General features: G+C 42.0%; 2 protein-coding genes across 2 annotated transcripts; one reads left to right on the top strand and one right to left on the bottom strand.

The window, feature by feature from the left end:
• Positions 1 to 337: 337 nt before the first annotated feature.
• On the top strand, positions 338 to 1,039 carry LOC139409839 (CD209 antigen-like protein C). Its single transcript, XM_071155225.1, has one exon. It carries the CDS (start codon positions 338 to 340, stop codon positions 1,037 to 1,039), a length of 702 nt encoding a protein of 233 aa, XP_071011326.1.
• Positions 1,040 to 4,947: 3,908 nt separating this feature from the next.
• Positions 4,948 to 18,746, bottom strand: LOC139409838 (fucosyltransferase 10). The gene is made up of 4 exons (XM_071155224.1): positions 18,456 to 18,746; positions 17,480 to 17,759; positions 5,825 to 6,660; positions 4,948 to 5,466 (listed from the first exon to the last, which is right to left on the bottom strand). Exons 1-4 carry the CDS (start codon positions 18,561 to 18,563, stop codon positions 5,242 to 5,244), a joined length of 1,449 nt encoding a protein of 482 aa, XP_071011325.1. The 5' UTR covers positions 18,564 to 18,746; the 3' UTR covers positions 4,948 to 5,241.
• Positions 18,747 to 26,385: the final 7,639 nt, after the last annotated feature.

Here is a 26,385-nt window from a genome sequence, read left to right as displayed (position 1 = left end):
ATGTTTACACCCTATCATGACTGAAGAGTTTAGAAGAACTGTTTAACCCTATCATGTTTAAACCCTATCATGACTGAAGAGGAAGATAAAAAGTAAATAAACAACTTTGTTTAAATATACATTAAAACAAGCATGTCGACGTCATGGACTCAGTCTTTGAATTTGAGAGTGGTTGTATTTACCCAACAGCATTTCTAAGACATTTATGCATTTTCATGCACTGAGGAACTGTACATTTCCTGTTTCCTGTCCACTATTACTGAGGATGACTCTTGACTCAGAACTAGAGCTGAAGTAACAATTGAAGTTAACTGTATTTGAGCAGAAGTGTGTCAAGATGGACAATGATGAAAATACATATGCCAATTCAAGTTCCTTCAGGGCCAACCCAAGAGAAGGAGCACCTTTCCAGAGGTGGAAGAGACCCTCCAGAGCTGCTGCAGTGTGTCTGGGGCTGCTTTGTGTTCTCCTACTGGCTGGGATCATAAGCCTGTCTGTCTACCAGAGAAACCAATCGACCAGTTACAACAACCTGACTAAAGAGAGAGACCAGCTACAGAAGGAGAAAGACCAGCTACAGAAGGAGAGAGACCAGCTACAGAAGGAGAGAGACCAGCTACAGAAGGAGAAAGAAAACCTGAACAAGAAGATCAAAGGGAGACGCTGTCCAGAAGCCTGGAGGGAGTTTGAATTCAGCTGTTACTACATCACCAATGAGAAAAAAACCTGGACTCAGAGCAGTGAAGAATGCCAAGAGTTTGGAGCAGATCTGGTGATCATAAACAGCAAAGAGGAACAGGTATTTATCAATGGATTATACCAAACAAAAAATAATGTCTGGATTGGTCTTACTGACTCAGTTACTGAAGGGACCTGGAAATGGGTGGATGGTACACCACTGACCACAGCGAATTGGGAGAGAGGGCAGCCCAACGGCAACAATGGAACAGACCAGGACTGTGGGGAGATCTGGAATCGTTCAGGGTTGTGGAATGATGAGAAGTGTTCCATTAAAAATAAAGGGATATGTGAGAAATAGGATCATAGGTCCTCTCTCTGCACTGATGTTGAAAAAGGACTATCTATGGTAAAATAGTACGCTGCATTAGACTAGGGAGAGAAAGGCACACATAAACAGACTCACGCACGCACACAAACACACACACAGTTACCATTTCACACAATGATGTACATATCATTCGATAAATTACTTTAAGTTTTAGTTATCCATGACTGAAATGACTGTAATAGTAATATTGTAAAATGTTATTGTTCATTTTGCTTCCATTAATGCTGTACATAAATAAGGTATACTTTCTGCTAATTCAATAAACTTTACAAAAATATAAACGCAACATGTAAAGTGTTGGTCCCATGTTTCATGAGCTGAAAAAATAAAAAAGATTCCAGAAATTGTCCATACTCACAAAAAGCTTATTTCGCTCAAATTTTGTGCACAAATGTGTTTACATCCCTGTTAGTGAGCATTTCTCCTTTGCCAAGATAATCTATCCAGCATATCAAGAAGCTGCTTTAACAGCACGATCATTACACAGGTGTGCCTTGTGCTTGAGACAATAAAAGGCCATTCTAAAATGTGCAGTTTTGTCACACAACGCCACAGATGTCTCAAGTTGAGGGAGCGTGCAAATTGTATGCTGACTGCAGGAATTTCCAACAGAGCTGTTGCCAGATAATTCAATGTTGATTTCTCTATCATAAGCAGCCTCCAATGTTGTTTTAGAGAATTCGGCAGTACATCCAACCGAGCACTGTGCAAGCGATAATATTGAAATGGAAGGAGTATCAGACCACTGCAAATCTACCAAGACCTGGCCGTCCCTCTAAACTTTCAGCTCATACAAGGAGAAGACTGATCAGAGATGCAGCCAAGAGGCCCATGATCACTCTGGATGAACTGCAGAGATCTACAGCTGAGGTGGGAGACTCTGTCCATAGGACAACAATCAGTCGTATATTGCACAAATCTGGCCTTTATGGAAGAGTGGCAAGAAGAAAGCCATTTCTTAAAGATATCCATAAGAAGGTGCTCTGGTCAGATGAAACCAAAATTGAACTTTTTGGCAACAATGCAAAACGTTATGTTTGGCGTAAAAGCAACACAGCTCATCACCCTGAACACGCCATCCCCACTGTCAAACATGGTGGTGGCAGCATCATGGTTTGGGCCTGCTTTTCTTCAGCAGGGACAGGGAAGATGGTTAAAATTGATGAGAAGATGGATGGAGCCAAATACAGGACCATTCTGGAAGAAAACCTGATGGAGTCTGCAAAAGACCTGAGACTGGGACGGAGATTTGTCTTCCAACAAGACAATGATCCAAAACATAAAGCAAAATCTACAATGGAATGGTTCAAAAATAAACATATCCAGGTGTTAGAATGGCCAAGTCAAAGTCCAGACCTGAATCCAATCGAGAATCTGTGGAAAGAACTGAAAACTGCTGTTCACAAATGCTCTCCATCCAACCTCACTGAGCTCGAGCTGTTTTGCAAGGAGGAATGGGAAAAAATTTCAGTCTCTCGATGTGCAAAACTGATAGAGACATACCCCAAGCGACTTACAGCTGTAATCACAGCAAAAGGTGGCGCTACAAAGAATTAATTTAAGGGGGCTGAATAATTTTGCACGCCCAATTTTTCAGTTTTTGATTTGTTAAAAAAGTTTGAAATATCCAATAAATGTCGTTCCACTTCATGATTGTGTCCCACTTGTTGTTGATTCTTCACAAAAAAATACAGTTTTATATCTTTATGTTTGAAGCCTGAAATGTGGCAAAAGGTCGCAAAGTTCAAGGGGGCCGAATACTTTCGCAAGGCACTGTACATATGGTTAGGAGATGTTAATGCGAGTGTAGCGAAATGCTTTGTGCTTCTAGTTCCGACAGTGCAGTAATATCTAACAAGTAATCTAACAATTCCACAACTACCTAATGCACACAAATCTAAAGGGATGGAATAAGAATATGTACATATAAATATATGGATGAGCGATGACTGAGCGGCATAGGCAAGATCCAATAAATGGTATAAAATACAGTATATACATGAGATGAGTATGTAAGATACGTTTACATTATTAAAGTGGCATTATTAAAGTGACTAGTGATCCATTTATTAAAGTGGCCAATGATTTCGAGTCTGTGTGTAGGCAGCAGCCTCTCTGTGTCAGTGATGGCTGTGTAACAGTCTTGATGGCCTTGAGATAGAAGCTATTTTTCTGTCTCTCGGTCCCAGCTTTGATGCAACTGTACTGACCTCGCCTTCTGGATGTAGTGGGGTGAACAGGCAGTGGCTCGGGTGGTTGTTGTTCTTGATGATCTTTAAGGCCTTCCTGTCACATCGGGTGCTGTTGGTGTCCTGGCGAGCAGGTAGTTTGCCCCCAGTGATGCATTGTGCAGACCATACCACCCTCTGGAGAGCCTTGCGGTTGAGAATGGCGCAGTTGCCGTACCAGGCGTGGACACAGCCCGACAGTATGCTCTCAATTGTGGATCTGTAAAAGTTTGTGAGGTTTTTAGGTAACAAGCAAATTTCTTCAGCCTCCTGAGGTTGAAGAGGCGCTGTTACACCTTCTTCACCACACTGTCTGTGTGGGTGGACCTTTTCAGTTTGTCAGTGATGTGTACGCCGGGGAACTTAAAACGTTCTACCTTCTCCACTGCTGTCCCGTTGATGTGGATAGGGGGTGCTCCCTCTGCTGTTTCCTGAAGTCCACAATCATCTTCTTTGATTTTTTAACATTGAATGAGAGGTTGTTTTCCTGACACCACACTCCGAGTGCCCTCACCTCCTCCCTGTAGGCTGTCTCGTCATCGTTGGTAATCAAGCCCACTACTGTTGTGTCTTCTGCAAACTTGATGATTGAGTTTTAGGCGTACATGGCCACGCAGTCATGGGTGAACAGGGAGTACAGGAGGGGGCTGAGCACCCACCCTTGTGGGGCCCCAGTGTTGAGGATCAGCAAAGTGGAGATGTTGTTTCCTACCTTCATCACCTGGGGGCGGCCCGTCAGAAATGAATGCCTATGAAATCAGACCAGGAGGCTGCTCCATCTACCTCTTCTGCGGCGACGTTGTTTTGGGTCGGCCTCTGGGATTAGATCCATTGTCCTGGAAGGTCGTATTCCTGGTCGAAATGTTGGTAAGTTGATGTCACTCTGATATCTTGGCTGTATGTATTAACATTTTCTGGGCTAACAATGTAAGAAATAATATATAAAAACTACTGCATAGTTCCCTAAGGACAGTTGGCGCCATCTTGCTAATGCTACGGAAAACAAACACAATTTCATTTTATCGATGGCAATTTGAATGCACAGAGATACCATGAAGAGATCCTGAGGCCCATTGTTGTGCCATTCATCTGCCTCCATCACCTCATGTTTCAGCATGATAATGCATGGCCCAATGTCGCAAGGATCTGTACACAATTCCTGGAAGCTAAAAATGTCCCAGTTCTTCCATGGCCTGCATACTCAGACATGTCACCCATTGAGGATACTCTGGATCGTTGTGTACAACAGCGTGTTCCAGTTCCCCCCAATAACCAGCAACACAATCAGCAACACCGTAACGTAACAAAATGTGGAAAAAGTTAAGGGGTCGGAATACTTTCCGTAGACACTGTATGCAAAGGAGATGTCACGATGCATGAGGCAAATGGTGGTCACACCAGATACTGACTGGTTTTCTGATCCACCTTTTTTTTTTAAAGGTATTTTTGTTCAGTATAGAACATGGAAAGTAAATGTTTTCTTATGATCGTTTTAATAGAGTAAAAAAAATGCAATGCAAAGTTAACGTAAAAACATAATAAAAACAAGATAAAAGCTGTATGGTAATTCCTGAACGTGACAGAGGTGTAGACTCCTGAAGGAATTTGGTTTAAGGAAGGTTTCGTTAGAAAGACCAGACATTCTCTCACTTTTAGAATCAATCACATTTTTTTTATTTTTTGGTCGTCAAAACTATGGTTGATTTCAATAGCTATACAGCAAGCTTTTGAAATATTAAGGATATGAAATATATTGATCAAAGGTTATTGTGTGATTGTCATGTTCAACCATTAGTCATCATATGTGGACCATTGTCATTTTCCTAGTGCTTCTGAACTTTGACACACCACCACCAAAGCACTGGGTGGCCATAGAAGAATGATACTGTATCACAACAAGGGTATTTTCTATGTGAATTATAGTGTTTTAGTATTAGTAGGGTTTTAGTCAGTGAATACTTCCTTCCAGTACTGCTCCACAGTGAAATTCTTGTTCCTCTCAGCCAAGTGACGCAATGCCCTAGCCTCTTTCTTGGACTGCTCGTAACTGGCCGTCCAAATTCCTCGCAAAGATGTCCGCTTTCTAGGGCCTGAAGCAAAGTCAAATACCCTCGGAAGTGGACACTTTAGGTGGTTTCCCTCTGCTTGCCAGGTTTTAGGAACAAGGCCCTGTTTGGGAAGCAGAAATGTTACTATATTGGCACACTAGAAAAACACAATACTGGTGCAGGTCTATTTCATACTAGCTTGAATAGTATTATTATTAACACAATACTGTGTTACAGTCTTGTAATGTTTATCATTTAAAGCCGAATGTATTTTGTATTGTGTGTATGGACCATGGGATATCTAGCTCTCATGATGGAGTCAGCTAATGGGGATCCAAATTAAGATTCTGTATAATCAACTATTTACAGTCAAACTAATCATATTGTCAAACCATTGACACACCAAGTAAATTGTAGTCCAAAGGAATTGGCAACCTTATCATTAGATGTCACAAATAAAACAGTTCAGTTCTTGTTACCTTTTTCTGTCTGTCGATGTTCTCCCACACCCTGCTGCACACCATGCACTCAAACACATCTATGTAGTTCTCCTGTGTCAGATCCTGGACACCCCATGGGCGTTCCTTCAGCTCCTTTACCAACTCCAGGTTGGAGACTTCACGCTTCAACTTCCACTCCAGATAAGTGGCATACTCCTTGTCGTCCTCATCTAGTCTCTTCAGATACAGAGCCAGTTTTTCAGGGGGCTCGTCTGGGTCGACTACAACCGCACTACTGTTGCTCGGCAGCCATTGCCGAACATTGGGAGCACCGTAATACACAGGAACCACCCCAAGCTTGAGAGGCCTCCATAGTTTCTCGGTGATGTAGTCGTCACAGACGGCGTTCTCAAAGGCCAGAATGAATTTGTACTGGGCCAGGATCTGGTAGAAGGCCTGCTCCTCCATGGCAATCGAGTCCCTCAGATGGGAAGGCAGGTCTTTGTTGTGGAGGCATTGTCCATAGGAATCAACCCTGATGTGCTTCATTAACTCACTCACATAGGCATCCCGGTCCGACGGAGGGTCGCAGTCTGACTGGACGTACACCACTGGGGCTAGTGTTTTCCTCAGCTCGTTCTTCTGGTTGAGGGACACCAGGTAGGTCTGGGAGGTCAGGACCTCCAGGTTCTCCAGGTGCTGGGAGGTGAGGGGCAGCTGGGAGTGCTGGCTGAAGGTGGCCGTGTGGTTAAAGAGGGTGATGACGGGCTCGTGGAAGAGCTTGTAGTTGTTTTTGGGCGACTCCTCGTGAAACAAGGCCCACTGGTGGTGCTCTCTCCTCGGCAGAGGAAGACTCTCGATGTTGAAATCGGTGCCTGGTTTGATTCAAGAAGGTTGGAAAGGGGAGACATTAGTATAGAGTTTATATGTCTTGAATGTGAAAGGTCAGCACATCGAATGCAATGCTGACCATTTTGCTAATTACATAAGTAATACGTAAAGTAGATTAACATAAAATATGTTTTATATTCTTCCTTTTACTCATCTTGTCTGAGATGACAGACATATTACTCTGGGATCTGAACAATGATGAAGTAACAGTTGTATGTCTTTCTGCCTTGCAGTGTTTATAATAGGAGATGCCAGGTATTTTGCTGTCATCAGAAATGTACAAATCAATGTGTCTCGGATATCTTCTTAAATTGGGTGCACTTCTGTCCTCTTCTAGGCTGTCGATATATATAGGAAATCCTCAATGAGAAGGTTATTATCAAATCAAATTCTATTCGTCACAGACCTTACCGTGAAATGCTTACTTACAAGTCCTTAACCAATAATACAGTTCACAAAATGGAGTAAGAAAATATTTACTAAATAAAATAAAGTAAAAAATGGCATAAGGCTATATACAGGGGGAAGGGGTAAAGTGACTATGAATGTAGGGGGGGGGGGTGGGGTCAATGTAAATAGTCTGGGTGGCCATTTGATGAATTGTTCACCAGTCTAATGGCTTGGGGGTAGAAGCTGTTAAGGAGCAGCTGTTAATATACTCTAATAAGACATACAGTGGGGCAAAAAAGTATTTAATCAGCCACCAATTGTGGCTGATTAATGAGAGAGGCCTGTAATTTTTGATGAGAGAGGCCTGTAATTTTCATCATAGGTACACTTCAACTATGACAGACAAAATGAGAAAAAAATTCAGAAAATGACATTGTAGGATTTTTAATGAATTTATTTGCAAATTATGGTGGAAAATAAGTATTTGGTCAATAACAAAAGTTTATCTCAATACTTTGTTATATACCCTTTGTTGGCAATGCCAGAGGTCAAACGTTTTCTGTAAGTCTTCACAAGGTTTTCACACACTGTTGCTGGTATTTTGGCCCATTCCTCCATGCAGATCTCCTCTAGAGCAGTGATGTTTTGGGGCTGTTGCTGGGCAACACGGACTTTCAACTCCCTCCAAAGATGTTCTATGGGTTGAGATCTGGAGACTGGCTAGGCCACTCCAGGACCTTGAAATGCTTCTTAGTGGCTAGGCCACTCCTTCGTTGCCTGGGCGGTGTGTTTGGGATCATTGTCATGCTGAAAGACCCAGCCACGTTTCATCTTCAATGCCCTTGCTGATGGAAGGAGGTTTTCACTCAAAATCTCACGATACATGGCCCCATTCATTCTTTCCTTTACACGGATCAGTCGTCCTGGTCCCTTTGCAGAAAAACAGCCCCAAAGCATGATGTTTCCACCCCCATGCTTCACAGTAGGTGTTCTTTGGATGCAACTCAGCATTCTTTGTCCTCCAAACATGACGAGTTGAGTTTTTACCAAAAAGTTCTATTTTGGTTTCATCTGACCATATGACATTCTCCCAATCTTCTTCTGGATCATTCAAATGCTCTCTAGCAAACTTCAGACGGGCCTGGACATGTACTGGCTTAAGCAGGGGGACACGTCTGGCACTGCAGGATTTGAGTCCCTGGCGGCGTAGTGTGTTACTGATGGTAGGCTTTGTTACTTTGGTCCCAGCTCTCTGCAGGTCATTCACTAGGTCCCCCCGTGTGGTTCTGGGATTTTTGCTCACCGTTCTTGTGATCATTTTGACCCCATGGGATGAGATCTTGCGTGGAGCCCCAGATCGAGGGAGATTATCAGTGGTCTTGTATGTCTTCCTTTTCCTAATAATTGCTCCCACAGTTGATTACTTCAAACCAAGCTGCTTACCTGTTGCAGATTCAGTCTTCCCATCCTGGTGCAGGTCTACAATTTTGTTTCTGGTGTCCTTTGACAGCTCTTTGGTCTTGGCCATAGTGGAGTTTGGAGTGTGACTGTTTGAGGTTGTGGACAGGTGTCTTTTATACTGATAACAAGTTCAAACAGGTGCCATTAATACAGGTAACGAGTGGAAGACAGAGGAGTCTCTTAAAGAAGAAGTTACAGGTCTGTGAGAGCCAGAAATCTTGCTTGTTTGTAGGTGACCAAATACTTATGTTCCACCATAATTTGCAAATAAATTCATTAAAAATCCTACAATGTGATTTTCTGGATTTTTTTTCTTCTCATTTTGTCTGTCATAGTTGAAGTGTACCTTTGATGAAAATTACAGGCCTCTCTCATCTTTTTAAGTGGGAGAACTTGCACAATTGGTGGCTGACTAAATACTTTTTTGCCCCACTGTATATAGGAAATCCTCAACGAGAAGGTGAAGTACACTGCTCAAAAAAATAAAAGGAATACTAAAATAACACATCCTAGATCTGAATGAATGAAATATTCTTATTAAATACTTTTTTCTTTACATAGTTGAATGTGCTGACAACAAAATCACACAAGAATTATCAATGGAAATCAAATTTATCAACCCATGGAGGTCTGGATTTGGAGTCACACTCAAAATTAAAGTGGAAAACCACACTACAGGCTGATCCAACTTTGATGTAATGTCCTTAAATCAAGTCAAAATGAGGCTCAGTAGTGTGTGTGGCCTCCACGTGCCTGTATGACCTCCCTACAATGCCTGGGCATGCTCCTGATGAGGTGGCGGATGGTCTCCTGAGGGAACTCCTCCCAGACCTGGACTAAAGCATCCGCCAACTCCTGGACAGTCTGTGGTGCAATGTGGCGTTGGTGGATGGAGCGAGACATGATGTCCCAGATGTGCTCAATTGGATTCAGGTCTGGGAAACGGGAGGGCCAGTCCATAGCATCAAAGCCTTCGTCTTGCAGGAACTGCTGACACACTCCAGCCACATGAGGTCTAGCACTGTCTTGCATTAGGAGGAACCCAGGGCCAACCGCACCAGCATATGGTCTCACAAGGGGTCTGAGGATCTCATCTCGGTACCTAATGGCAGTCAGGCTACCTCTGGCGAGCACATGGAGGGCTGAGCGCCCCCCCAAAGAAATGCCACACCACACCATGACTGACCCACCGCCAAACCGGTCATGCTGGAGGATGTTGCAGGCAGCAGAACGTTCTCCACAGCGTCTCCAGACTGTCACATGTGCTCAGTGTGAAACTGCTTTCATCTGTGAAGAGCACAGGGCGCCAGTGGTGAATTTGCCAATCTTGGTGTTCTCTGGCAAATGCCAAACGTCCTGCACGGTGTTGGGCTGTAAGCACAACCCCCACCTGTGGACGTCGGGCCCTCATACCACCCTCATGGAGTCTGTTTCTGACCGTTTGAGCAGACACATGCACATTTGTGGCCTGCTGGAGGTCATTTTGCAGGGCTCTGGCAGTGCTCCTCCTGCTCCTCCTTGCACAAAGGCGGAGGTAGCGGTCCTGCTGCTGGGTTGTTGCCCTCTTACGGCCTCCTCCACGTCTCCTGATGTACTGGCCAGTCTCCTGCTAGCGCCTCCATGCTCTGGACACTACGCTGACAGACACAGCAAACCTTCTTGCCACAGCTCGCATTGATGTTCCATCCTGGATGAGCTGCACTTCCTGAGCCACTTGTGTGGGTTGTAGACTCCGTCTCATGCTACCACTAGAGTCAAAGCACCGCCAGCATTCAAAAGTGAACAAAACATCAGCCAGGAAGCATAGGAACTGAGAAGTGGTCTGTGGTCCCCACCTGCAGAACCACTCCTTTATTGGGGGGTGTCTTGCTAATTGCCTATAATTTCCACCTGTTGTCTATTCCATTTGCACAACAGCATGTGACATGTATTGTCAATCAGTGTTGCTTCCTAAGTGGACAGTTTGATTTCACAGAAGTGTGATTGACTTGGAGTTACATTGTGTTGTTTAAGTGTTCCCTTTATTTTTTTGAGCAGTGTATATAGGAAATCCTCAATGAGAAGGTTAATATTACAGTAATAATATATATATAGGAAATCCTCAATGAGAAGGTTAATATTACAGTAATAATTAGATATATATAGGAAATCCTAAATGAGAAGGTTAATATTACAGTAATAATAAGATATACACAACCATTCAAAAGTTTTGGGTCACTTGTTTTGAAAGAAAAGCTACTTTTTTGTCCATTAAAATAACATCAAATTGATCAGAAATACAGTGTAGACATTGTTAATGTTGTAAATGACTATTGCAGCTGGAAACAACTGATTTTTTAAATGGAATATCTACATAGGCCCATTATCAGCAACCATCACTCCTGTGTTCCAATGGCACGTTGTGTTAGCTATTCAAAGTTCATCATTTAGCACAGCTGAAAACTGTTGTTCTGATTAAAGAAGCAATAAAACTGGCCTTCTTTAGACTAGTTGAGTATCTGGAGCATCAGCATTTGTGGGTTCGTTTACAGGCTCAAAATGGCCAGAAACAAAGAACTTTCTTCTGAAACTCGTCAGTCTATTCTTGTTCTGAGAAATGAATGCTATGCCATGCGAGAAATTGCCAAGAAACTGAAGATCTGGTACAACGCTGTGTACCACTTCCTTCACAGAACAGCGCAAACTGGCTCTAACCAGAATAGAAAGAGGAGTGGGAGGCCCCGGTGTCCAACTGAGTAAGAGGACAAGTACATTAGAGTGTCTAGTTTGAGAAACAGATGCCTCACAAGCCCTCAACTGGCAGCTTTATTAAATAGTGCCCGCAAAACACCAGTCTCAAGGTCAACAGTGAATAAGCGACTCCGGGATGCTGGCCTTCTAGGCAGTGAATGAATGAAGTGTGTGTTTGGTCCTATTTTTATATATATATATATATTTATTTTTTATTATTATTATTTTTTTTATCCCAGCCCCTGTCATTGTAAATAATAATTTTTTCTTAACCTCTTTATCCGTGCTTCTACACCTGCATTGCTTGCTGTTTGGGGTTTTAGGCTGGGTTTCTGTACAGCACTTTGAGATATCAGCTGATGTACGAAGGGCTATATAAATAAATTTGATTTGATTTATCCTACCCCCTCCTTTTTCGAACATTCTGTTAAAAATCGCGCAACATTTCAGCGTCCTGCTACTCATGCCAGGAATATAGTATATGCATATGATTAGTATGTGTGGATAGAAAACACTCTGAAGTTTCTAAAACTGGTTAAATCACGGCTGTGACTATAACAGAGCGTGTGTTTCATCGAAAAGCGCAAGAAAAACTGGTCACTGAAATCTGAAAAAAGTATCCATGCGCCCCTTTCATGGATTATTTAAAGGAAACCAAATTTAATATGGAGACGGATGCAATTCATACAGCTTCCACACGATGTCGCCAAAAACGTCATTTTCATTGACAAAAATCCTTTGAGACATTACCAATAGATCCGTGATTCCATCCAGCCTACCTCAATCGATTTTGGAAGATTGAAAAATGGACACAATGTTTTCTTTTGTAGCTGCTATTGAATACAGATTGCCCAGTGATCAATTTGATCGCTTATTAACGTTTACAAATACCTAAAGTTGGGTTATAAAAGTAGGTTGAAGTGTTTTGTCAAAGAATATAGGCAACTTATATCATTTTTAAACATGACTGTTGGAAGAGAGTTGGAAGAGAGCTTTTTTCGTGATGCAGACAGGCTATACAAATGGATATTTTGGGCATTCATGGACGGATTTAATCGAGAAAAAGACCAATTTGTGATGTTTATGGGACATATAGGAGTGCCAACAAAGAATATCATCAAAGGTAATGAATGTTTTATATTTTATTTCTGCGTTTTTGTGTAGCGCCGGCTACGCTAATTATTTTGTTTACGTCGCCTTCAGGCATTTTGGGGTGTTGCATGCTATCAGATAATAGCTTCTCATGCTTTCGCCGAAAAGCATTTTAAAAATCTGACTTGTTGGCTAGATTCACAACGAGTGTAGCTTTAATTCAATACCCTGCATGTATATTTTAATGAACGTTTGAGTTTTAACGAGTACATTTAACATTTAGCGTAGCGCATTTGCATTTCCAGGTGCCTACTTGAGACGTCTGCGTCTCAAGTAGGAGCAAGAAGTTTTAACTGACTTGCCTAGTTAATAAATAAAGGTTAAATATTTTAGTTTTTAAATAAAATTCCCCAGAGACCAAGCCCAAATCTCCGTAATTTGCGTGAAGATGGAAATACAGAGGGTGGAGGTCTGGGTGATCTACGATTAAGACTAAAGGGACATTAAAACTGTAATACCTTGTGTTTCACAGAGACTTGGCTGAACGACGATGCGGATAATACAGAGCTGTCTGGCTTCTCCGTGTTTCGGCAGGACAGAGCAGCTACGTCTGATAAGATGTGTCTATTTGTCAACAACAGCTTGTGCTGTTCTAACATTAAGGAAGTCTCAAGGTACTAGTCGCCTGAGGTAGAGTACCTCATGATAAGCTGTAGACCACAATATCTATATTATTCATAGCCATCTATTTACCACCACAAACCGATGCTGGCGCTAAGACCACACTCAATGAGCTGTATAAGGCCCTAGCAAACAATAGAATGCACATCCAGAGGCAACACTCATAGTGGCCGGGGACTTTAATGCAGGCAAACAAATCAGTTTTACCTCATTTCTACCAGCATGTCACATGTGCAACCAGAGGAAAAAAAATACTCTAGACCACCTTTACTCCACACACAGAGACGCATACAAAGCTCTCCCTCGCCCTCCATTTGGCAAATCTGACCATAATTCGATTCTCCTGATTCCTGCTTACAAGAAGGAAGTTCCAGTGACTCACTCAATAAGGAAGTGGTCAGATGAAGCGGATGATACACTACAGGACTGTTTGGCAAGCACAGACAGGAATATGTTCAGGGATTCATCCAATGGCATTGAGGAGTATACCACCTCAGTCACCGGCTTTATCAATAAGTGTATTGACGACATTTCCCAACCAAAAGCTATGGATTACAGGCAGCGTTCATACCGAGCTAAAGGCTAGAGCTGCCGCTTTCAAGGAATGGGACACTAATCCGGACGCTTATAAGAAATCCCACTACGAACCATCAAACAGGCAAAAGGTCAACACAGGACTAAGATTGAACCCTACTACATCGGCGCTGACGCTCGTCGGATGTGGCAGGGCTTGCAAACTATTACGGACTACGAAGGGAAACCCAGACGGCAGGCTGCCCAGTGATGCGAGCCTACCAGATGAGCTAAATGCCTTTTATGTGTGATCAAGCTCTCCATAGCTGATGTGAGCAAGACCTTTAAACAGGTCAACATTTACAAAGCTGCGGGGCCAGACGGATTACCAGGATGTGTACTCCGAGCATGCGCAGACCAACTGGCAAGTGCCTTCACTGACATTTTCAACCTCTCCCTGTTTCAAACAGACCGCCATAGTTCCTGTGCCCAAAAAAGCGAAGGTAACCTGCCTAAATGATTACGTTGGTAGCCATGAAGTGCTTTGAAAGGCTGTTCATGGCTCACATCCATCATGCCAGAAACCCTAGACGCACTCCAATTCGCATACCGCCCCAACAGATACACAGATGACCCAATCTCAATTGCACTCCACACTGCCTTTTCCCACCTGGACAAAAGGAACACCTATGTGAGAATGCTGTTCATTGACTACAGCTCAGCATTCAACACCATTGTGCCCACCAAGATCATCACTAAGCTAAGGACTCTGGGACTAAACACCTCCCTCTGCAACTGGATCCTGGACTTCCTGATGTGCCGCCCCTAGGTGGTAAGGGTAAACAACAACACATCTGCCATGCTGATCCTCAACACTTGGGCACCTCAGGGGTGCGTGCTTAGTCCCCTCCTGTACTCCCTGTTCACCCATGACTGCATGGCCAAGCACGACTCCAACACCAGTTCGCTGATGACACAAAAGTGGTAGGCCTGATCACCGACAACGATGAGACCGCCTATAGGGAAGAGGTCAGAGACCTGACAGTGTGGTGCCAGGACAACAACCTCTCAATGTGAGCAAGACAAAGGAGCTGATTGTGGACTATTGGAAAAGGAGGGCCGAACATAGACGGGACTGAAGTGAAGCGGGTCGAGAGTTTCAAGTTCCTTGGTGTCCACATCACCAAAAAACTATCATGGTTAAAACACACCAAGACAGTTGTGAAGAGGCCACGACAACACCTTTTCCCCCTCAGGAGACTGAAAAGTTTTGGGATGGGTCCCCAGATCCTCAAAAAGTTGCACCATCGAGAGCATCCTGACCGGTTGCATCACCACCAGGTATGGCAACTGCTGAACGACTAAACTAATCAAATGGGGCAACAGAGGGTAGTGCGTACGGCCCAGTACATCACTGGGGCCAAGCTTCCTGACATCCAGGACCTCTATACTAGGCGGTGTCAGAGGAAGGCCTACATTTTTTTCCAAAACTCCAGTCACCCAAGTCATAGACTGTTCTCTCTGCTACCGCACGGCAAGCGGTACCAGAGTGCCAAGTTTTGGACCAAAAGGCTCTTAAACAGCTTATATTCCCAAGCCATAAGACTGCTGAACAACTATACTAATCAAATGGCCACCGGGACTATTTACATTGACCCCCCCTTTGTTTTGACACTGCTGCTACTCGCTGTTTATTATCTATGCATAGTCACGTTACAAATTACCTCGACCAACTTGTACCCCTGCATATTGACTCGGTACCGGTACACCTGTATAGAGCCTCCTTACTGTTATGTAAATGTATTGTGTTACTTTTTGATTGATGAGATATTTTTTACTTTAGTTTAATTAGTAAATATTTATTATTATTGATTATATATTTAATATTTTATTATTATTGATTATATATTTAATATTTTATTATTATTGATTATATATTTAATATTTTATTATTATTGATTATATATTTAATATTTTATTATTATTGATTATATATTTAATAGTTTACTATTATTGATTATATATTTAATATTTTATTATTATTGATTATATATTTAATATTTTATTATTATTGATTATATATTTAATATTTTATTATTATTGATTATATATTTAATATTTTATATTATTGATTATATATTTAATATTTTATTATTATTGATTATATATTTAATATTTTATTATTATTGATTATATATTTAATATTTTTAAGTCTGTTACTTGAACTGCATTGTTGGTTAAGGGCTTATAAGTAAGCATTTCACAGTAAGGTCTACCTACACCTGTTGTATTCGAATCATGTGACAAATAACATTTTATTTGATAAGTTCATTGGAGTTAACTGTACCTCAGAAATTGCAGCCCAAATAAGTAACAGACACATCTCAACATGAACTGTTTATAGGAGACTGGCCATGGTCGAATTGCTGCAAACAAACCACTACTAAAGGACAACAATAAGAAGATACTTGCTTGGGCCAAGAAACACGAGCAATGGACATTATACCTGTGGAAATCTGTCCTTTGGAGATTTTTGGTTCCAACCGCCATGTCTTTGTGAGACGCAAAGTAGATTAACAGATTATCGCTGTATGTGTGGTTCCCACCATGAAGCATGGAGGAGGTGGTGTGATGGTGCCTTGCTGGTGACACTGTCTGTGATTTATTTAGAATTCAAGGTACACTTAACCAGCATGGCTACCACAGAATTTTGTAGCGAACGCCATCCCATCTGGTTTGCGCTTAGTGGGACAATAATTTGTTTTTCAACAGGACAATGACCCAAACCACACCTCCAGGCTGTGTAAAGGTTATTTGACCAAGAAGGAGAGTGATGGAGTACAGCATCAGATGACCTGGCCTCCACAATCACCCGACCGCAAACCCAATTGAGATGGTTTGGGTTGGACCGCAGAGTGAAGGAAAAGCAGTCAACAAGTCTCTCAAGACTGTTGGAAAAGCATTCATCATGAAGCTGGTTGAGAGAATGACAAGAGTGTGCAAAGCTGTCATCAAGTCAATGGGTGGCTACTTTAAAGGATCTCAAATATAAAATATATTTCGATTTGTTTAACACTTTTTTGGTTAATACATGATTCTATATGTGTTATTTCATAGCTTTGATGTCTTCACTATTATTCTACAATGTAGAAAATAGTACAAAAAAGAAAAACCCTTGAATGAGTAGGTGTGTTCAAACTTTTGATTGGTACTGTATATCAGAAATCCTCAATGAGAAGGTTAATATTACTGCAATAATAAGCATATGGATGTACACAATGCAAATGGATACATAGAACTCTATAGTTCACTCTAAGAAAATGATGGTTAGAACCAAGGTAAGAACCAAATGTGATTCTGAACATACATTAAACTGCATTGCAATTCCACCAAGAGTTTTTAAAGCTATACACATAAGGCAGGCCTACAGGATATGAAAATATTATCTATCACCAATCACTGTTTCGCAATAAGGTGCTCTAGGGTAAACTATTTACTTGGAAACAGTTGAACCAACAGAGTTACTTAGAGATGCAATACCAGGGCCTTCTCTTCAGCTTGGACCTACACAACAATGGCTCCCTCTAGTGTACATTTGATTATGTTTACTCAAATCAAAAAACCCGGTTCCATCCTGACTGTCCCGTATGACATCAATTGAAGAATCAGAGGATGCTAATGGTATAACAAACCACAACAAAGATGGCCTAATCAGTTTTCACTTGACTGTAACAATGTACTACATCTTGTCCTCCTTCAAGCCTCTTGTCAACTAGGCTAAGTATCATGAAAACAAACAATCTATATCAAACACCATACCAAGTTAAGATAATGATTTACACAACTTCAGGAACTATACAGACCCATACATTGTACATTTTCTAATTTTCAGATGTTCCTATAGTTTCAACAAATGTAAAAAAATAAAAGTCTCACCATAGAAAAGGAATGCCTGTGTAGATGGGTGAGAGTAGAGGGTCCTGTTGATGGTGAAGAAGCACTTGTTTGTCCCACACTCTCCTAGTCGGCCAATCTCTCCTGTTAGTGGGGACCACCATACAATGTAAGGGTAATGGCCCTCTGGACCCCCAGGGGAGGTTCTCTCACTGGCCAACAGTCCGCTACCATGTAAACGATGTCTCCAGCCTGACTCGTGTAGGTCCCTTGGAGGGAGGATGTGTACTGTCCGTTCAAACTGACCAAGCTCCACCACCACCTATGCAAAGACAGAAAATATATATAGTATCTTTTGGGAAATGTAGACCACCTTTTTGACACCACACTGTTTAGGAAGTATATGGATTTTGAACGATTCCGGTTGTGGTCATTTTCATGAAGATGTGCAATGCATGCAATAACATGAACCTCAGCATAAACACACACATGCAGCCTGACAGTAAAACCCCACAAAAGTATGATGATAATACATACAATAATGCATGTATAGCTAAATTAATGAGTTCAAAATACCAATAGACATCTAATTCCATGCATTCTGGAATATACCAGTTACTGATATGGGATTGAGATGGTTAACCAGGTGGGAAAAGATAAGGAAATACCAGAGGTGAAAGAAATTCTAGTTTTCATCCCAGTATTAGTCAGATAGACCAAACAGACCTAGGAACAGAGATTGGGGATGGAATATATTGCGTTTCTGCCTGCAAACAAAAGATAGGAATCAACACAACTCTCTATATGCAAATGTGTGCGTGCAAAGCGTTTGTTATTATATATAGTGCCACGTTTTTGAAGACACAATGTAAGCACTCCTAGAGCTCTGGAGAAAAATGGATACATTTCACAACGGTGGAAACCATTGGCGTGAAAAGGTCACTACTGTCGTGTACAACTGACAGTGTTTCTATTCGACCTCGATACTTTTCGTTCATGTCACTGTAACGATAAATACCTGCAGAGTAATCAGAAGGAAAAGTACAGCTGATAGGCAGAGGAAGAAAACAAAAAGTTTCCTCAAAGAAACTATTGAAAGTCTTGCCATCTTTCGACTATTGAGCATCACGGAGGGAAAAACTACTTGCTAAAACTCATATTCAAATGTCCCCCTGTTCAGTGGCGTTTCTAAAAATGATTTAAAATTGTTTAATTGTATTGTTAATAGTGAATAGCTTGTTTTGAATTAGCGGGGATGCACGCGGCCATTTTCCATATTTGTGTTGACAATGAGGGGATTCGATTATCTGGCCTGGGTTATCAACGGTTTGAAAAATGATAGCATTCGTTTTGGAACCCGGCTGCCTCCTGGGTGTGAGCTAGGTGTCCAGTTCAAAATCCACTCGAGAAATCGGCTCAAAACAAAAGTAATGTAGCCTAGGCTATATTAGGCATGTTGAGTAATGAGTAGGAATCTGTGTTTTCACATTCAAAAATGATTGCTTAAAAAAAAATGCTTTATCTGCCTTCCCAATGAAAACTAGTTTGAACTTTCTACCATATATTTAACAGAAAATATATATTGTATGTTTCTGGAAGATGTACCATGCTGCCTTGTTGACAACCTAACCGAGCGGTGCAGATTACTGTTGCATTTGAGAAGGGCGCTCCTCCCTCACCGCTTTTGGCCACTCACATCACGGGCCATATACCGGTGCACCGCGGCTCAGGTTCATAAAGCTCCCTCAGCAGCTTCAGAAACATCAGGGGAGGTCCCAAATCTCATTGGTTATTATACCATTCCATCAATCAGAGACATCCTAGGAGACTGATATGCTTGTGCAACAGGCTAAATGAACACATCAACATACATACATGAATATAAATTTGCGTGAAATAGTACAAATACATTAAATGAGGCTTATAATTGTAAGTCATTTTACATAAAGGTGTCTCTATTGATCGATCTATGCTTTTGGGGGGTGAGGACAAATACATAACTCGGATGTATGATAGGGCCTACTATGAAATGTTGGTAAAAATCCTGAAAAATTACATTTAGTTGTATTACAGTAGTTATATTGCACTACTTTCCGGGTGCAAGCTGTTGTTTTTCAGCCTAAACATTTGCTCCAGTGCCCATGTTAAGGATGCCACAATGCTTGCTTAGCGAGTACCGCTTCCCCCTGATTCAGCTCATACCACGACTTGAAATCAGGACCTCCTAAAGTGTCCCAACCCATCTCACTATGGAAATTGCCTTCTTGAATGGATCAAGGGGCAACACTTCATGCTGATGAGTGATTTTCACAGATCCAATCTGCTACACCAATCTATTTGGAGACCTACCTAGTGTCCACTTTAGATTTAATCAGTCCATGTGTGGGTTGGTTCTTTACAAGACCTTCACCTTCTCTTTCACATTTTTTTAATTTTTTTTTCACTTTATGTAGGCCTTTTGTACATGTGAAATTGTTTTCTTTGTCTGCTCCAGATGTCTCCCTCTTAGAGCCAAAGTATCGCGGAAGAGGAGCGTTAACATTTTAACGTTTTAGCAGCGTTAACATAACAAGTCATTTCCGATCGAGCCAACATATGCATCGTTGACCTAGAATACGGTCTCCGCGACCACGGGAACGTTGCCTTTAATTGTCAATGGCACTATAAAGCGGATCTTCAGCTTGGCGGATTGAATAGAGAGAGCCCTTTCTCTCCTTTCCTCTATTGAACTCTAAATCCCAAATCATTTTTTAATAAAACCTTGATAATACGAAACAGGTCCACCTGAAACGTGAGATGAGAAAAATACTGTCCAGAGATCTAGTCTTTCTTTATACAGTATAGGTATTTGTTCATGTGTATTCTGTCAAATGTTTACCTTTAAGAAGAGACTGTAAGAAAATGAGAGGTGTGAGACCACAGATGTAAATAAAGTGAATCAACAAAACAAATGCTGGGAACAGCACAAACCATTTTACACAATCAACAGTTTTCAGCAAATGTACACTCTAATTTTACTCATGGCATGAAATCTGATTGATCTCTAAAATGTGTTTGATGTAATGTCTTCCACTTAACAGTAACAGAATGGGAGGGATAATTGACATCCTTTTTTTCTGTGTCCTAACTGACCGTTTCACCAAAATATTTACATCTTCCCAGTATCCTAACTGACCTCTTCACTTGTTTATTTATATCTGTCCAGTGTCCTAGCTGACCTCTTCACCTCTTAATTTAAACTACATGACCAAAGTATGTGGACACCTGCTTGTGGAACATCTCATTCCATAATCATGGGCATTAATATGGAGTTGGTCCCCCCTGTAGCTTCCATAACAGCCTCCACTCTTCTGGGAAGGCTTTCCATTGGATGTTGAAACATTGCTGCGTGGACTTGCTTCCATTCAGCCACAGGAGCATTAGTGAGGTCGGGCACTAATGTTGGGCGATTAGTCCTGGCCTGCAATCGGAGATCAAATATCTCCCAAAGGTGTTCACTGGGGTTGAGGTCAGGGCTCTGGCCAGTCAAGTTCTTCCGCACTGATCTCGACAAACCATTTCTGTATGGACCTCGCTTTATGCACAGGTACATTGTCATGCTGAAACAGGAAAGGGCCTTCCCCAAACTGTTGCCACAAAGTTGGAAGCACAGAATCATCGAGAATGTCATTGTATGCTGGAACGTTACAATTTCCCCTCACTGGATCTAAGGGGCCTAGCCCAAACATGAAAAACGGCCCCAGACCAGTATTCCTCCTCCTTTACAGTGGGCACTATGCATTAGGGCAGGTAGCGTTCTCCTGGCATCCGCCAAACCCAGGTTCGTCTGTCGGACTGCCAGATGGTGAAGCGTGATTCATCACAACAGCAAGTTTTACACCACTCCAGACAATGCTTGGCATTGCGCATGGTGATCTTAGACTTGTGTATGGCTAAACGGCCATGGAAACACATTTCATGAAGCTCCCGACGAACAGTTATTGTGCTGACATTGCTTCCAGAGGTAGTTTGGAACTCAGTGGTGAGTGTTACAACCGAGGACAGATGAATTTTACGCGCTACGTGGTTCAGTACTCAGCGGTCCCGTTCTATGAGCTTGTGTGGCCTACAACTTCGCGGCTGAGCCGTTGTTGCTCCACTTAACTTAATTTCCACTTAACAATAACAGCACTTACAGTTGACCGGGGCAGCTCTAGCAGGGCAGAAATGTAACTAACTGACTTGTTGGAAAGGTGGCATCTTATGACGGTGCTACGTTGAAAGTCACTGAGCTCTTCAGTAAGGCCATTCTACTGCCAATGTTTGTCTATAGAAATTGCATGACTGTGTGCTGGATTGTATATACCTATCAGCAACGGGTGTAGCTGAAATAGCCGATCCACTAATTTGAAGGGGTGTCCACATACTTTATATATAGAGTACAGTGCATTTGGAAAGTATTCAGACCCCTTAACTTTTGTTACGTTATAGATTTATTTTAAAATGGATTAAATACCCTCCACCCCCTCAATATACACGCAATACCCCATAATGACAAAGGCAAAACTGTTTTTTTAAACAAATGTATAATAGTGAAGACATCAACCTCTTCAATAACACACACGGAATCATGTAGTGACCAAAAATCTGTTAAACAAATCTAAATATATTTTAGATTTTAGATTCTTCAAAGTAGCCACTCTTTACCTTGATGACAGCTTTGCACACACTTGGCATTCTCTCAACCAGCTTCATGAGGTAGTCACCTGGAATACATTTCAATTAACAGGTGTGCCTTCTTAAAAGTTAATTTGTGGAATTTCTTTCCTTCTTAATACGTTTGAGCCAATCAGTTATGTTGTGGCAAGATAGGGGTGACATACAGACGATGGCCCTATTTGGTTAAATACCATATTATGGCAAGAATAGTCCATATTATGGCAAGAATAGCTCCAATAAGCAAAGAGAAATGACAGTCCATCATTACTTTTAGACATGAAGGTCAGCCAGTACGGAACATTTCCAGAAGTTTGAAAGTTTCTTCAAGTGCAGTCGCAAAAACCATCAAGCACTATGATGAAACTGTCTCTCATGAGGACCGCCACAGGAAAGGAAGACCCAGAGTAAGCTCTGCTGCAGAGGATAAGTTCATTAGAGTTACCAGCCTCAGAAACGGCAGCCTAAATAAATGCTTCACAGAGTTCAAGTAACAGAGACATTTCAACATCAACTGTTCAGAGGAGACTATGTGAATCAGGCCTTCATGGTCAAATTGCTGCAAAGAAATCACTACTAAAGGACAGCAATAAGAAGAATCTGTCCTTTGCTCTGATGAGTCCAAATTTGAGATTTTTGGCTCTGACCGCAGTGTCTTTGTGAGAGGCAGAGTAAGTGATTGAATGATCTCTGCATGTGTGGTTCCCACCATGAAGCATGGAGGAGGAGGTGTGATGGTGTGGGGGTGCTTTGCTGGTGACACCTTCAGTGATTTAGGCATACTTAACCATCATAGCAACTACAGTATTCTTCAGCAAACCGTCTGGTTTGCGCTTAATTTGCTTTTCAACAGGACAATGACCCACACCTCCAGGCTGTGTAAGGGCTATTTGACCAAGAAGGAGAGTGATGGAGTGCAGCATCAGATGACTTGGCCTCCAAAATATCCCGACCGTAAACCCAATTGAGATGGTTTGGGATGAGTTGGAATGCAGAGTGATGGAAAAGCAACCAACTAGTGCTCAGTATGTGTGGGAACTCCTTCAAGGAAAAGCATTCCTCATGAAGTTGGTTGAGAGAATGCCAAGAGTGTGCAAAGCTGTCATCAAGGCAAAGGGTGGCTACTTTGAAAAATCTAAAATATATTTTGATTTGTTTAACACTGTTTTGGTTACTACATGATTCTATATGTGTTATTTCATAGTTTTGATGTCTTCACTCTTATTCTACAATGTAGAAAATTATAAAAATAAAGAAAACCCGTTTGAATGAGTAGGTGTGTCCAAACATTTGACTGGTACTGTTTATATATATGAACAGTTGAAGTCAGAAGTTTACATACACTTAGGTTGGTGTCATTAAAACTAGTTTCAACCACTCCACACATTTTTTGTTGACAAACTATAGTCTTGGCAAGTCGGTTAGGACATCTACTTTGTGCATGACACAAGTCATTTTTCCAACAATTGCTTACAGACAGATTATTTCACTTATAATTCACTGTATCACAATTCCAGTGGGTCAGAAGTTTACATACACTATGTCGACTGTGCCTTTAAACAGCTTGGAAATTACCAGAAAATTATGTCATGGCTTTAGAAGTTTCTGATAGGCTAATTGACATAATTTGAGTCATTTGGAGGTGTACCTGTGGATGTAGTTCAAGGCTTACCTTAAAACTCAGTGCATCTTTGCTTGACATCATGGGAAAATCCAAAGAAATCAGCCAAGACTTCAGAAAAAAAATTGTAGACCTCCACAAGTCTGGTTCATCCTTGGGAGCAATTTACAAACACCTGAAGGTACCACGTTCATCTGTACAAACAATAGTATGCAAGTTTAAACACCATGGGACCACTCAGCCGTCATACCGCTCAGGAAGGAGACGCGTTCTGCCTCCTAGAGATGAACATACTTTGATGTGAAAAGTGCAAATCAATCCCAGAACAACAGCATAGGACCTTGTGAAGATGCTGGAGGAAACAGGTACAAAAGTATCTATATCCACAGTAAAACGAGTCCTATACCGACATAACCTGAAAGGCCGCTCAGCAAGGAAGAAGCCACTGCTCCAAAACCAACATAAAAAAGCAAGACTACGGTTTGCAACTGCACATGGGGACAAAGATCGTAATTTTTGGAGATATGTCCTCTGGTCTGATGAAAGAAAAATAGAACTGTTTGGCCATAATGACCATCGTTATGTTTGGAGGAAAAAAGGGGAGGCTTGCAAGTCGAAGAACACCATCCCAACCGTGAAGCACAGGGGTGGCAGCATCATGTTGTGGGGGTGCTTTGTTGCAGGAGGGACTGGTGCACTTCACAAAATAGATGGCATCATGAGGCTGGAAAATTATGTTGATATATTGAAGCAACATCTCAAGACATCAGTCAGGAAATTAAAGCTTGGTCTCAAATGGGTCTTCTAAATGAACAATGACACCAAGCATACTCTCAACGTTGTGGCAAAATGGCTTAAGGACATCAAAGTCAAGGTATTGGAGTGGCCATCAATCCTATAGAACATTTGTGGGCAGAACAGAATAACTGTGTGCGATTAAGGACGCCTACAAACCTGACTCAGTTACACCAGCTCTGTCAGGAGGAATGGGCCAAAATTCAGCCAACTTATTGTGGGAAGCTTGTGGAAGGCTACCTGAAACATTTGAACCAAGTTAAACAATTTAAAAGGCAATGCTACCAAATACCAATTGAGTGTATGTTAACTTCTGACCCACTGGGAATGTGATGAAAGAAATAAAAGCTGAAATAAATCATTCTCTACAACTATCCTGACATTTCATATTCTTAAGTGGTGATCCTAACTGACCCAAGACAGGGCATTTTTACTGGGATTAAATGTCAGGAATTGTGAAAAACTGAGTTTTAATGTATTTGGCTAAGGTGTATGTGTAAGCTTCCGACTATATATATATACATATATATATGTGTGTGTGTATATATAAAAATCAGAAATCACAATTACATAAGTATTCAGACCCTTTACTCAGTACTTTGTTGAAGCACCTTTTGCAGCGATTACAGCATCAAGTCTTCTTGCATATGACACTACAAGCTTGGCACACCTGTCTTTGGGGAGTTTCTCCCATTCGCGTCTGCAGATCCTCTCAATATCTGTCAGATTGGATGGGGAGCGTCGCTACACAGCTCTTTTTAGGTCTCTCCAGAGATGTTCGATGGGGTTCAAGTCCAGGTTCTGGCTGGACCACTTAAGGAAATTCAGAGACTTGTCCCCTAGCCACTCCTGCATTGTCTTGGCTGTGTGCTTAGGGTCATTGTCCTGTTGGAAGGTGAACCTTCACCCCCAGTCTGAGGTCCTGAGCACTCTGGAGTAGGTTTTCATCAAGGATCTCTCTGTACTTTGCTCTATTCATCTTTCCCTCGATCCTGACTAGTCTCCCAGTCCCTGCCGCTGAAAAACATCCCCACAGCATGATGCTACCGCCACCATACTTCACCGTAGGGATGGTGCCAGGTTTCCTTCAGATGTGATGCTTGGCATTCAGGCCAAAGAGTTCAACTTTGGTTTCATCAGACCAGAGAATCTTGTTGTTGGTTTGAGAGTCTTTAGGTGCCTTTTGGCAAACTCCAAGCGGGCTCTACCATAAAGGCCTGCCCAGTGTCCTAATTGACCTCTCCACCTCTTTAAAAAAATATCTGAGTGGGTTGAGTCACTGATGTGATCTTTCTGTCTGGGTTGGCGCCCCCCCTTGGGTTGTGCCGTGGCGGAGATATTTGTGGGCTATACTCGGCCTTGTCTCAGGATGGTAAGTTGTTGGTTGAAGATATCCCTCTAGTGGTGTGGGGGTTGTGCTTTTATATCCTTCCTGTTTGGCCCTGTGCGGGGGTGTCCTCGGATGGGGCCACAGTGTCTCCGTGTCGGGGGGCTAGGGTCAGTTTGTTATATCTGGAGTACTTCTCCTGTCCTATTCGGTGTCCTGTGTGAATTTAAGTGTGCTCTCTTTAATTCTCTCTTTCTCTCTTTCTTTCTCTCTCTCGGAGGACCTGAGCCCTAAGACCATGCCTCAGGACCTGAGGTATTTAACCTGACATGATGACTCCTTGCTGTCCCCAGTCCACCTGGCCGTGCTGCTGCTCCAGTTTCAACTGTTCTGCCTTATTATTATTTGACCATGCTGGTCATTTATAAACATTTGAACATCTTGGCCATGTTCTGTTATAATCTCCACCCGGCACAGCCAGAAGAGGACTGACCACCCCTCATAGCCTGG

This window comes from Oncorhynchus clarkii, chromosome 5, assembly GCF_045791955.1.
Source record: "Oncorhynchus clarkii lewisi isolate Uvic-CL-2024 chromosome 5, UVic_Ocla_1.0, whole genome shotgun sequence".
Lineage (NCBI taxonomy): Eukaryota > Metazoa > Chordata > Actinopteri > Salmoniformes > Salmonidae > Oncorhynchus > Oncorhynchus clarkii.
This window is presented reverse-complemented; position numbering and strand designations above follow the sequence as displayed.